The following is a 14,925-nucleotide window of genomic DNA, read 5'->3' as shown; positions in this document are numbered from 1 at the left end:
ATAATAATAATAATTTCTCCAGATGAAAACAAAAAGAAAATGTAGCAACTTGGCCCAAACAACATTTTACTTTCACTTTTAGCAACAATAATGACAACAATAATAAGAATAATAGGGCTAGCTTAAATAAGGTCTGGGTCAAATTCCCCCGTGAGATGCAGTCCGACAACAGTGCAGCTTGGCTTTCTCTGTCAAGTGAACCCCCAGTCTTTCCGCATGGAACATGGTCAAACAAGTTTGGTTGGTTGTGTAAACTGTAATTGTAGCTAGGCCTACATCATGCAATATGCGCATAATCTTATCTTTATTCATTGGTATCTTTTATTATTATAATGACTCAAAAGCACAACAGGGGTCCAATAATTCTTGGAACAGTCAAATGTGGAATGTATTGTTGAACACACAAGTGCTACTGAGGCTTGCACATTGGTTCAAAGCAGTCCTTTATTAATTATTTATTTATTATACTTTCCATAAAAAACAAAAACAAAACATATTTTAAAAGCAGTTCAGTGTGTGTGTGTGTGTGTGTGTGTGTGTGTGTGTGTGTGTGTGTGTGTGTGTGTGTGTGTAAAAAAATATTATTTTAAACTAGAAACCAATAATTTCAATTTACAATAGAAATAGACTAAAGGTTCCAATACCAATAAATGAAAATGTTCAACATATTTATGGATTTACCAATCTATTTGTTGAAAAATCATTTGGTACATTTTATTCAAACAAGGAATTCCACTACGATATTCAAAAGATCAAAATGTTAATAAATACGTTTTTCATATCCAAGCCAATCTGATCAAAATTATTAATGCTTGGGAATGGCCACATCTAGATTGACAATATTTGTTGATTAACAAAACAAAATCACACGTTCTTTGCTGGATTTGAATGCGTTGTCAGTCACTCCCCAATGGCTGAAAGAATAGAGAGTGATAGTCATTATGGGAATGGGTGCTTGCTTTTTATACTCCGGCTACAGCTGCACTAACAGTATGAATGCTAATGACAATAATATACTGAACAAAAATATAAATGCAACATGCAACAATTTAAAAGATTTTGAAGTGTTAAAGTTCATATAAGAAAATTAGTCAGTTGAAATAAAAATAAATACATTTGGTCCTAATCTATGGATTTCCCATGACTGGGCAGGGAATGCCATACACGTGATCTGCGGTTGTGAGGCCGCTTGGACGTACTGACAAATTCTCTAAAACAACGTTGGAGGTGGCTTATGGTAAAGAAATTAACATTCAATTCTCTGACAACAGCTCTGGCGGACATTTCTGAAGTCAGCATGCCAATAGCATGCTCTCTCAAAACTTGAGACATCTGTGGCATTGTGTTGTGTGACAAAACTGCACATTTTAGAGTGGCTTTTTATTGTCCCCAGCACAAGGTCCACCTGTGAAATGATCATGTTGTTTCATCCGCTTCTTGATATGCCACACCTGTCAGGTGAATGGATTATCTTGACAAAGGATAAAATTCTCACTAACAGGGATGTAAGCACATTGTGCACAACATTTGAGAAAAATTATAATTTTGTGAGTAAGGAAAATGTCAGCTCATGAAACATGGGACCAGCACTTTACATGTTGCGTTTACAGTACATTTTTGTTCAGTGTACAATAATTTAGATAACTAAGAATTAGACCTAAGCAAATATATTAACGGAGCAGTTAGTATTACACAGTGGTGGAAAAAGTACCCAATCTTAATAGAAAATAACTAAAGTAAAAGTGAAAGTCACCCAGTAAAATCCTACTTGAGTAAAAGTCTAAAAGTATTTGGTTTTAAATATTGTGGTGTACAGCAGGTGGAGGGGGGAGACTTGTCAGGGGGGAAGGGGAGACTCGTTGAGGCCTGGTGATAGACGGAGTGTACATCACGAGGCGATGGCTCCATCTGCTGGACGTGCCAGGTCTCGACGGACTCTCTGCCCATGACTAATTGGGGAGTTGATGAGTGAGTAATCAAGGGCTGATTGCTCACCAGCTGTACAAGCCCCATAAAGCTGCCAGAAGGGCAGCACACAGGGGAGGACTGGGGAAGTAAGGTGATTTCCATGTAGTTGGAGACGGTGCCCGAGCTGAAACGAGGGAGTTTGAGTGCGAAACAGGATACAGCGGAGCCCAGGAGACGGTATCCAGGAGAGGGTCTCATGGGGGAGACTTATCCTTTTCTTTTGATTTATTATTTAATAAACACCCTTGAAACCGAGCTAGTCATACTGTGTCTGATCTGTGTAAACATCTTGACCAAACCCCCTGGTCTGCCACAATATACTTAAGTATCAAAAGTAAATGTAATTGCTAAAATATCCTTAAGGATCAAAAGTAAAAGTATAAATCATTTTAAATTCCTTATATTAACAAACCCACCAGGCACCATTTTTTTTTGTTTTTTTTTACGGATAGCCAGGGGCATGCTCCAACCCTCAAGTGAGTCTGCCAGATAAGAGGCAGTAGGGATGACCAGGGATGTTCTCTTGATAAGTGTGTGAATTAGACAATTTTCCTGTCCTGCTTAGCATTCATAATGTAACAAGTACTTTTGGGTGTCAGGGAAAATGTATGGAGTAAAAAGTACATTATTTTCTTTAGGAATGTAGTGGAGTAAAAGTATAAAGTTGTCAAATATAAATAGTGAAGTACAGATATCACAAAAAATGACTTAAGTAGTACTTTAAAGTATATTACATCACTGGTATTACATGTCCATGTAGTCTCATGATGCTGATATTTGTAAAAGGATGTTGGTTAATATATGGGTTGTACTTTCATTGGACATGTTAGTTAATATGGGTTGTACTGTCAATTAGCAGGCGCCAGTAGCCTAGTTGGATGCAGGGTGGTATGGCTGGAGGCACCAAATCTGTTAAGTGCTCAGATACATAATAATACACTCAACAACAATTAACACCAGAAAAAAAACTAACTTTCAAGAATGAGATTGTATTACATTATATATACAGTACCAGTCAAAAGTTTGTACACACCTACTCATTCAAGGGTGTTTCCTCAATTTTTACTATTTTCTACATTATAAAATAATAGTGAAGACATCAAAACTATGAAATAACACATATGGAATCATGTAGTAACCAAAAAGTGTTAACAAATCAACATTTATTTTAGATTTTAGATTCTTCAAAGTAGCCACCCTTTGCATTGATGACAGCTTTGCACACTCTTGGCATTCTCTCAACTAGCTTCATGAGGTAGTCACCTGGAATTGCTAATTTTTGGTTACTACATGATTCCATATGTGTTATCTCAGTTTTGATGTCTTCACTATTATTCTATAATGTAGAAAATAGTAAAAATTAAGTAAAACACTTGAATGAGTAGGTGTGTCCAAACTATTGACTGGTACTGTGTATATATATATATATATTATTTTTTTAAAGGACAAATTATATTACCTTCATTTGTCAGCATTGCCTCCCTCTCTAGACGTTCATTGCTGCCTTGACCTGGAACAGCAGAACTAACATCAGCACTTCCCTAGTTTCAGCTGCATTCACTGTCTATGTAAGTAATACACGATAAAATAACTGGCAATACATTTGAAGAACATTACCAGAGTCAGAGGAAGTGCTGCTAGCGCCATCCGTTGTCACTGGGAAAAGAGAATATAATCACTCTTTAGCTAGATGCAGATATACAGTTATCATCATTGGTCGTCTATAGGCATGCATATTCCCAATTGAAATTAGATTATTGAACTGAAAAATCCATCCTCATAACAAACAATGGGCTATTTCTAGTTCATAGGTTGAATTCACTTCCTGATTTGACTGAATTGAAAACTACCCTGGTAGATAGATGTGACTTCTAAAATATGTTCTATTTACTTTCCTACCTTTTTACATTTCACGTCAGTATCATAATATTCCTACTCAGTACAGATCATTCATTAGTTAGTTAGAATTCATTTGTCATGTTGTTTACAGTGTCTAACGGCTTTTAACTCCTTGAGAAGCCTGTTCTTGATTATGACTCACAGTCCTCCTCTCATGTTACAAGTGTATAATTATACCACATGATTTGTGATAAAGGTGATGAAAGCAACCTTTACACTGAAAAGTCAACATGACAGGCCTTGTTGTATTGTTCTTGCCTTCAGAAAACACCATGAAGACGTATTTTATATTAATGCCAGTAATTCATGTTATAATTCAAATGATGTTAGGGGATGTTGGTTAATATACTGTACGTGGTTTGTACTGTCAATGGGCAAGCGCCAGTAGTTGGATGCAGGATTGTATGGCTGCTGGCACCCAATCCGTTAAGTGCTCAGATATGTAATATTACATACAACAACAATTAACACCAGAAAAAACAGGAACTTTCAAGAATGTGATTGGGAGGCCATGATTGTTAGATCATTTAACGAAATGTCAAAAAGGATCAATTATATTACCTCCATTTGTCAGCATTGCCTCCCTCTCTAGACGTTCATTGCTGCCTTGACCTGGAACAGCAGAACTAACATCAGCACTTCCCTAGTTTCAGCTGTATTCACTGTCTATGTAAGTAATTGTCACGTCCTGACCAGTAAAAGGGGTTATTTGTTATTGTAGTTTGGTCAGGACGTGGCAGGGGGTATTTGTTTTATGTGGTTCGGGCTGGTTGTGTTAGTAGTTGGGTGTTCGATTTATTATTCCGGGTTTTGGGAACTGTTCTATGTTAATGTATTTCTATGTTTAGTCTAGTCATTTGTATTTCTATGTTAAGGTAATTGGGGGTTGGACTCTCAATTGGAGGCAGGTGTTTTCTAGTTGCCTCTGATTGAGGGTCCTATAAATAGGTATGTGTTTGTGTTAGTATTTTGTGGGAGATTGTTCTTGTTTAGCTATGTGTGCCTGACACGATTGTCAAGTTCGTTTTGTGTTTTGTATACGTTTTTCCCTTCTTCACTTAAATAAAAGAAGATGAGTGTACATTTTCCCGCTGCGTCTTGGTCACAACCCTATGACATCCGTGACAGTAATACAAGATAAAATAACTGGCAATACATTTGAAGAACATTACCAGAGTCAGAGGAAGTGCTGCTAGCGCTATCCATTGTCACTAAAATAGAATATAATCAATTAGTTAGATACAGATATACAGTATTCAGTGATGATCATTGGTCATCTATAGGCATGCATATTCCCAATCGAAATTAAAATAATTAACTTAAAAATCCTCATAGCACACAACGGGCAATTTAAAAAGTATGAATTTAATTCACTTCCTAATTTGACTGATTCGAAATATACCCGCCTAGTACATAGAAGATGTGACTTTAAATTTCATAATACTCCAATTCAGTACAGATTATTAATTAGTTAGTTAGAATTCATTTGTCATGTTGTTCCCCAAATTGTTCAGTGTCTAACTGCTAGTTGTTCTTTAGGTGTTCCCTTCCTTGAGAAACCTTTTATTGACTATGACTCACAGTCCTCATTTTACAAGTCTATATACCACATGACTTGTGATAAAGGTGATTAAAGCAACTTTTGCACCGAAAAGCAAACATGACAGGCCCTGTTGTATTGTTCCTTGTAAAACTCACCGTTAACTCCATGAAGGTATTTTTTTTTTTTACAATACCAGGAATCAATGTTCTCAGTCAGTTATTCTTAATTGTAATTATAATCTACACTCTGTTGTATGAAATAAATTGGAGCCTTAACTGTAAAATATAATATGACCAGTCTTACCAGGCATGCTCAAAATGGCCGCTCCATTTCCATTGCCTGAAAGTAACAGAGTCATGTGAACAGAATAACTCTGCAAGTCTATAGTTAAGTCTGTTTGATTAACATTTCGCTATATACTGATTGGCATTGTCCAAAACAACAAATAGACAATATGGGGCCACACTACTCATCAGTATGTGATTAATAAACATGATTGATGTGTAAAAATAAGGATTAGGGGGGCTGTCATTAGTCCTCACAAGACATAATTCAATCATTACAATTAACTCTCATAAGATGCCCCATCATTATACACATCCCTACCAGATCTTTGATATTGCTGTGCTACTGATATACAGTTGAAGTCGGAAGTTTACATACACCTTAGCGAAATACATTTAAACTCAGTTTTTCACAATTCCTGACATTTAATCCTAGTAAATATTCCCTGTTTTAGGTCAGTTAGGATCACCACTTTATTTTAAGAATGTGAAATGTCAGAATAATAGTGGAGAGAATGATTTATTTCAGCTTTTATTTCTTTCATCAGATTCCCAGTGGGTCAGAAGTTTACATACACTCAATTAGTATTTGGTAGCATTGCCTTAATTGTTTAACTTGGGTCAAACGTTTCGGTTAGCCTTCCACAAGCTTCCCACAATAAGTTGGGTGAATTTTGGTCCATTCCTCCTGACAGAGCTGGTGTAACTGAGTCAGGTTTGTAGGCCTCCTTGCTTGCACACACTTTTTCAGTTCTGCCCACAAAATATCTATGGGATTGAGGTCAGGGCTTAGTGATTGCCACTCCAATAGCTTGACTTTGTTGTCCTTAAGCAATTTTGCCACAACTTTGGAAGTATGTTTGGGGTCATTGTCCATTTGGAAGACCCATTTGCGATCAAGCTTTAACTTCCTGACTGATGTCTTGAGATGTTGCTTCAATATATCCACATCATTTTCCTACCTCATGATGCCATCTATTTTGTGAAGTGCACCAGTCCCTCCTGCAGCAAAGCACCCCCACAACATGATGCTGCCACCCGCGTGCTTCACGGTTGGGATGGTGTTCTTCGGCTTGCAAGCCTCCCCCTTTTTCCTCCAAACATAACAATGGTCATTATGGCCAAACAGTTCTATTTTTGTTTCATCAGACCAAAAGTACGATCTTTGTCCCCATGTGCAGTTGCAAACCGTAGTCTGGCTTTTTTTATGCCGGTTTTGGAGCAGTGGCTTCTTCCTTGCTGAGCGGCCTTTCAGGTTATGTCGATATAGGACTCGTTTTACTGTGGATATAGATACTTTTGTACCTGTTTCCTCCAGCATCTTCACAAGGTCCTTTGCTGCTGTTCTGGGATTGATTTGCACTTTTCGCACCAAAGTACGTTCATCTCTAGGAGACAGAACGCGTCTCCTTCCTAAGCGGTATGACATCTGGTCCCATGGTGTTTATACTTGGTACTATTGTTTGTACAGATGAACTTGGTACCTTCAGCCGTTTGGAAATTGCTCCCAAGGATGAACCAGACTCGTGGAGGTCTACAATTTTCTTTCTGAGGTCTTGGCTGATTACTTTGGATTTTCCCATGATGTCAAGCAAAGAGGCACTGAGTTTGAAGGTAGGCCTTGAAATCATTCCACAGGTACACCTCCAATTGACTCAAATTATGTCAATTAGCCTATCAGATGCTTCTAATGTCGACATAATTTTCTGGAATTTTCCAAGCTGTTTAAAGGTACAGTCAACTTAGTGTATGTAAACTTCTGACCCACTGGAATTGTGATACAGTTAATTATAACTTCAATAATCTGTCTGTAAACAATTGTTGGAAAAATGACTCGTGTCATGCACAAAGTAGATGTCCTAACTGACTTGCCAAAACTATAGTTTGTTAACAAGAAATTTGTGGAGTGGATGAAAAACGAGTTTTAATGACTCCAACTTAAATGTATGTAAACGTACAACTTCAACTGTACATGTAATTGTTAAAGAAAGGAAAATGACATTGTATCAACAGTACCATTTAGAGGGGCCTGGATCTCAGTAGGTGATAGAGCTCCTGTATTACCAGCACCTAATACAATGGAGCAAGGTGTTAATGCCAAATATAACAGGTTTTTATGAAATGAGTATCAGAAACACTGGGAAGAAACAGTGGAAACACGTGGGTACAATACTTAACTTTGTTTGACCTCCTGACTTGAGATTTAATTAAAGTAATGCCCTGATATCAAAAAAGGTTGCAACATGCCTACTCTCTTCAGAAATGACCATAATCGCTTCAGTTTATCTCACAGAACAATAATAATAAGAAAAATAACAGACTTGAAATTAATTCACAATGTGAGAAACTTACATATTTTGCCTTTCTTCCGAAGAACCAACAGTGAGGTAACCAAGGCTAACAGGAGGACCACCACAACAACAGCAACAATGACAACAACAATGACAACAACTTGGCTACAATCACAGCATTTTCCATCTGCATGGAAGACAAGACAAGAGTACATATTCACCATTAACAATAACATCTTATACAATGAGCTTGAAAAAACAGGAGTCACATTTTAATAATCTGCATTCATGACCTCATAAGAGACTCATAAACGTCTGATTTTACCACAATTGATAACAGCTAATAACGTGTTTGTTGAAAATATGTACAGCACCGGTATATTAAATATAAGGACTACTTTACCCCATTTGACCTCAATTGGCTCCTTCAACGTTCTATGGCTGACATAGCATTCATAAGTTTCCTTGTCAGCCTCTGGAATCTGCACACTCATCCTGATCTGGTAGCTCTCATCATCATTGGGTAAGACTCCATCAGACTGCACTCCATCTTGTTTGGTCAATTGGACGCCATTCTTCTTAATATGCATTAGTACATCTTTGGGATAGAAACCTGTGGCCATGCAGGTCAGTCGGATATGTCCTGCAGTTTTGGCTTTTTTAGCAAACGCATAGACCTTTGGAGGGGCTGAAGAGGGAAGAAAGAGTGTTTTATTTCTGATTTCACATGTACAAATATTCCTTTTCTGTAACCCACATTTACACTATTTGAAGTTCAGATCACCATTCAAATGCTAGCTTTTTTAAAATACTCACAGTGCTTATTAGCCTCTTTCATCAGTACTCACAGTCAGCTCTAATGAATTCTTTGTCCCCATATGCCATGAATTTGGACAGCCAGTCCACACACTCCTTCTCCAGGTAGCCCTTGGTGTACTGGTTGAGGATCTGCACCCCATCCCACTTCCTCTTAGTCGGCAGAGCTTGATCAACTGGTGCCACCCACTGCATAGTGACATCATCAAAGGCCAGGAAGTCGTCACCATCGTAGCTGTATTGATCAGTGCCCTTCATGAATTTCAATGTGCCGTCTGGCTGTGTGTCAACCTCACATCCATGCTTCCACTGAAGGATATGGACATCTGAGAGGAAAAACAAGTAGAACAGGAGAGGGAATGACTTACCTATGGTATGGTCAAGTCACGTCTTTTATTTATTTTTTGGCATTATACTTAGAAGTTAATCTACAGTAGGCTATGTAGAGTGATACAAATGCAAGTGTAGTTTCTCACCAGTGTTGTTGTGCCTCATGCGTTCCATCAGGATGTTGACGTTGACTTTGAACCACTGCTCCTTGCTCTTGCGTGACTGAGTGCCTTTTTCCCAGTAATCTGCTGGCAGCTTCTCCCTCATCCAGTCCTGTTTGGGAATCTTCTTTTTATCCACACTGTCATAGTAGTCGATCTGTTTGTCATTCATCAGACCCATGGCAGTGAACTCATGGATACCAGGCAATTCAACTGGCTTTGAGAGGGCAGTGTAGATGTAATTCAGCGAGTGGATCTCTAATGGTTACAAAGGGGAGCAAATGGGTTAGTCAGAACTCCTGAGTAGAGATGGAAAAGAATTGAGGAAGTGATGGGAATTCAAAACAAAAGGTAGGGGCATGGATCATAAAACCAGTCAGTATCTGGTGTGACCACCATTTGCCTCATGCAACGCGACACATGTCCTTTGCATAAAGTTGATCAAGCTGGTGATTGTGGCCTGTGGAATGTTGTCCCACTCCTCTTCAATGGCTGTGCAAAGTTGCAGGATATTGGCGGGAACTGCAACACGTTGTCGTACACGTCAATCCAGCGCATCCCAAACATGTCTGGTGAGTATGCAGGCTATGGAAGAACTGGGACATTTTCAGCTTCCAAGAATTGTGTACAGATCCTTGCAACATGGGGCTGTGCATTATCATGCTGAAACATGAGGTGATGGCAGCGGATGAATGGCACGACAATGGGCCTCAGGATCTCGTCACGGTATCTTTGTGCATTCAAATTGCCATCGATAAAATGCAATTGTGTTTGTTATCCGTAGCTTATGCCTGCCCATACCATAACCCCACCGCCCCCATGGGGCACTCTGTTCACAACATTGACATCAGCAGAACATCTCGCCCACACGATGCCATACACTGCTGATGCTCTAACCACTAGGCAACCTACCTGGGGCGGCATGTGCCTAGTGGTTAGAGCGTTGGGCCAGTAACCGAAAGCTTGCTAGATCAAATCCCTGAGCTGACAAGGTAAAAATCTGTCGTTCTGCCTCTGAACAAGGCAGTTAACCCTCTGTTCCTAGGCTGTCATTGTAAATAAGAATTTGTTCTTAACTGACTTGCCTAGTAAAATAAAAAATATATAATAATACACAGGGTCTGCGGTTGTGAGGCCGGTTGAACGTACTGTCATATTTTTCTAAAACGACGTTGGAGGCGGCTTTTGGTCGAGAAATTAACATGAAATTCTCTGGCAACAGCTCTGGTGGACAGTCCTGCAGTCTGCATGCCAATTGTACCCTCAAAACATGAGACATCTGTGGCATTGTGTTGTGTGACAAAGCTGCACATTGTAAAGTGGCCTTTTATTGTCCCCAGCACCAGGTGCACCTGTGTAATGATCATGCTGTTTAATCAGCTTCTAGATATGCCCGATCGGTCAGGTAGATGGATTATCTTGGCAAAGTAGAAATGCTCACTAACAGGGATGTAAACACATTTGTGTCAACATTTTTGAGAAATAACCTATTTGTGCATATTGAACTTTTCTGGGATCTTTTATTTCAGCTCATGAAACATGGGACTAAGACTTTACATGTTGTCTTTATATTTTTGTTGTGTGTGTATAGCCTTATCACCTGACACCTGGCAGTTCCAACCAATCAAACTGTCTTATCATGTTGCTGGGTAAAAAACATTTTCTCAGGTGTGCAATCAATGGAACTTGTCAGCGGCAACAAGGAAACATCACAATATAAGGGCTGACATAACTAGCCTACCATTAAACAAAAAGTTGGAGTCGTCATCAATAACATGAACATAACATTAAAAAATATATATATTTTGAAAGTTGTTGAATAATCCTTTTTTTTATATATTTAAGGAGGCAACATATCAAAACATCAACTTCAGTCCACCAACATAATAGGCTAGTCACTGAAATGTTCTTTTTAAGTTTATTATTGACTTGAAAAATAATTTAGGCTATATATGGCTCTGCCAAGAGCTTTTACTTTAACTTATGACACATTTTCTAGAAGTAAAATCATTCTTACCACTGTTCACCGTTGAAAGTGTCCCAAACAAGAGCAAAACTACGACAAAATACATTTCGAATCCTCATGTATTGTAAATTACCCAAAAATATACAAATATCCTAAATTCTGTGTCAAATTCAGAATCCCCCACAGTGCTACGACTGCGCGCTCTTAGCTTTTTCTAACAAGGAAACTCCTGTGTTGAGCCTGATCATAAAGTGGAACAGGTGTTGGTACAAAGTCCAAAGTCTTTTCTTTGATATGACTGTACTTCAAAAGCAATTGTCAGTCATATCCTTTACCTTTTCCACATTTTGTTACGTTATAGCCTTATTCTAAAATTGATTAAATCATTCCCCCATGACTCTACACACAACACTCGATAATGACAAAGTGAAATCGTTTTTTTTTTTATTCTTGCAAATGTATTAAACAGAAATATCTTATGTACGTAAGTATTCAGACCCTTTGCTATGAGACTCGAAATTAAGCTCATGTGCCATTGATCATCCTTGAGATGTTTCTACAACTTGATAGGAGTCCACCTGCAGTAAATTCAATTGATTGGACATGATTTGGAAAGGCACACACCTGTCTATATAAGGTCTCAATGTTGACAGTGCATGTCAGAGCAAAAACCAAGCTATGAGGTTGAAGGAATTGTCCGTAGAGCTCCGAGACAGGATTATGTCGAGGCACAAATTACATTTTTTATTTAACCTTTATTTAACTAGGCAAGTCAGTTAAGAGCAAATTCTTATTTACAATGACGGCCTACCACGGCCAAACCCGGACGATGCTGGGCCAATTGTGTGCCGCCTATTGGACTCCCAATCACGGCCAGATTGTGATACAGATCTGGGGAACGGTACCAAAACATTTCTGCAGCATTGAAGGTTCCCAATAACACAGTGGCCTCCATCGTTCTTAAATGGAAGAAGTTTGGAACCACCAATACTCTTCCTAGAGCTGGCCGCCCGGGCCAAACTGAGCAATCAGGGGAGAAGGGCACCAGAGTTCCTCTATGGAGATGGTAGAACCTTCCAGAAGGACAACCATCTCTGCAGCACTCCACCAATCAGGCCTTTATGGTAGAGTGGTCAGACAGAAGCTACTTCTCAGTAAAAGGCACATGACAGCCCACTTGGGAATTTGCCAAAAGGCACCTAAAGGCTAAAAGGCTTCGGGACAAGTCTCTGAATGTCTTTGAGTGGCCCAGCCAGACCCCAACTTGAACCCGATCGAGCATCTCTGGAGAGACCTGAAAATAGCTGTGCAGCGACAGAGCTTGAGAGGATCTGCAGAGAAGAATGGAAGAAACTCCCCAAATACAGGTGTGCCAAGTTTGTAGCATCATACCAAAGACTCGAGGCTGTAATCACTGCCAAAGGTGCTTCAACAAAGTACTGATTAAAGGGTCTGAATACTTATGTAAATGTGATATTTCAGTTTTTTATTTATAATACATTTTTGCTTCATCAGTATGGGGTATTGTGTGTAGATTGTTGAGGGGGAAAAAACTATTTAATCAATTTTAAAATAAGGCTGTAAAGTAACAAAATGTGGAAAAAGTGAAGGGGTCTGAATATTTTCTAAATCCACTGTACATATATATGGTAGACCCTATTTTGAATGATAGAATGTTCAAAAAACATCATTAAAAAAAATGTCATAAAAAAAAAATCATACAGGAGATTTCAGAAGCATGTACAGGTTATAACCATTGTGTGTGTGTGTGTTTCTGCGTGCATCCGTGGGCATGTAATAAGTGATGTAACATACTGGTCAGTACATAGTAACAGAGCAATGCCATGCAAAATTATTGAAATAAAACAAGAGCCCCTTTAAAAAAAAACGCTGACCAGGTTTCTGGGATAAGAGAAACTATTTAAATCCTGCGCTTCAAGACGACATGTTGGGATTATTTGTGTCCTCGATAAAACAATGTTTACAATGTGATATTAACAGAAATTCCACTACATATTAATTCAAGAGTGTAGCTTTGTCTTAGCTTAGCAACCCAGTGAAATGGTTGAAATAAACAATCTTAAAATATTATATTGCAAATACCAAAAGTATTAACAATACTCCACAATATTAAACATATTTTTTTATATATATTTGCAGGAACTTAAAACAAGATATACAATACAATACAATATGGTTCCCGTGTGGCTCAGTTGGTAGAGCATGGTGTTTGCAACGCCAGGGTTGTGGATTCGATTCCCACGGGGGACCAGTACGAAAAAGAAAAAAAAAGTATGAAATGTATGCATTTGCTACTGTAAATCGCTCTGGATAAGAGTGTCTGCTAAATGACTAAAATGTAAATGTAAAAACAGTCATGAAACACAGTAAATGTGTTGTACAGCTTTTTTGTTACTCAAAATTTTTCGCTAACTCTTTTGAAATGTTATTTAAAAGAAAGGTTTGTCACCGATTGGGCAGAGACCGGAGGAATGAAAACATACTAACATACAGTATACTTCTAGGCCTATATAACCCTGATCTAGTACAGGTCTAGTTACAATCCATGAAGACTGATACAAATACCGTAAAGATGCCTTTTCATTGTGTGTTAACCTCTCTCCATACAGTAACATCCAGTGTAACAGTAAAACATGAAATGTACGACAGAATAAATTCATTGAAGAGAAATGTACACATCGACCCGACCGGTACCTAACCACACACTATTGAGTGTATTTGGAAGTACAGAACCTTACTGAAGAACAGCAAACACTATTAAATGCAGTACTTTTCAGCACATACTAACTGTAACTATAAGTAACTATCATTTCCATCACAAACTTATAAGAATTTAGCAGTGTAACTGAATAACAAGCATTATCAATAGCCATAATATGAAATGAATTGACCGGTCCGGAAGTTAGGCCACCAAGTCATCTAGCCACCTGCACATAAATACACAACATGGAAAAGATGTGCATTATTAGATTGAACACATACATTACAGCGCAATGTTGTAAAACTTTTTCTTATGTATTACAATAAATGACATGAATAACAAGTGAGCTCTAATTACAAATAGATGGTGTCAAATACTGCCGATGGCTTGGCCTCACATGAACCAATCAGTTAGGATCTTTAACTTTCTCTTTTAGTGACAAAACATAAGTGTTGCCCGTTGACATTTTAAAACAAACCGATGTTCCTTATGTTCAAAACTGTCTATTTATCGAACATGCCAACTTTGTAGGATAAACAGAGGGAATACATTTTTTACATAAAAGTAACCACTTCTATGGAGGCAAACTAATGCAGCATTGAAATCCCTTCTTATTTTATGCTATCTTCATAATTACCTCAGTAAATCATTTCTGTATTAAACTGGGGTCAGTTGGAGAAGAGGTGAAAGAAGGGTTGATATCCATCGACTTACTTCAATTAAGCAGCATCGGCGTCTTAACTTCCTCCTCACTGGCTCCGTCTGAAGACCTTTCCTTCTGGCTGCCTTTACCTGAAATAGTGGCAGAGGGAAACTGTCTTTCTACAGTCTCAAAATCATTTGTAAACAAATACAATCTAAGTCTTTGATTGATATTATGTATGCACACGACTGACTGAATGTCACTTTGGATAAAAGCATGTCTGCTATTTTTATTCATTATTA

At 38.3% G+C, this 14,925-nt stretch overlaps 1 protein-coding gene across 17 annotated transcripts in view; it reads right to left on the bottom strand.

The window, feature by feature from the left end:
- Window positions 1-426: 426 nt before the first annotated feature.
- LOC106569936 (H-2 class I histocompatibility antigen, Q10 alpha chain) overlaps window positions 427-14,925 on the bottom strand; it is a 37,361-nt gene continuing 22,862 nt past the window's right edge. For 15 of the 17 annotated variants that reach the window (XM_045694675.2, XM_045694676.2, XM_045694680.2 and 12 more), the window contains 2 exons: window positions 14,695-14,772; window positions 13,886-14,206 (listed from right to left, as the gene is read on the bottom strand). In XM_045694675.2, the coding sequence (XP_045550631.2) occupies window positions 14,696-14,772 (77 nt within the window). In that variant the 3' untranslated portion in view covers window positions 13,886-14,206; window position 14,695. Of the gene's footprint in view, window positions 915-3,427; window positions 3,479-3,585; window positions 3,625-4,428; window positions 4,480-5,039; window positions 5,079-5,713; window positions 5,750-7,710; window positions 7,765-8,046; window positions 8,173-8,388; window positions 8,674-8,833; window positions 9,128-9,277; window positions 9,551-11,309; window positions 12,171-13,885; window positions 14,207-14,694; window positions 14,773-14,925 lie in introns of those variants that run through there. The other 2 variants (XM_014141704.3, XM_082961160.1) reach the window with 2 other exon arrangements.

This window comes from Salmo salar, chromosome 14 (assembly GCF_965601325.2).
Source record: "Salmo salar chromosome 14, fSalSal1, whole genome shotgun sequence".
In the NCBI taxonomy this organism is placed as follows: Eukaryota; Metazoa; Chordata; class Actinopteri; order Salmoniformes; family Salmonidae; genus Salmo; species Salmo salar.
The sequence above is the reverse complement of the archived record's forward strand: the minus strand, read 5'-3'. Positions and strand labels throughout refer to the sequence as shown.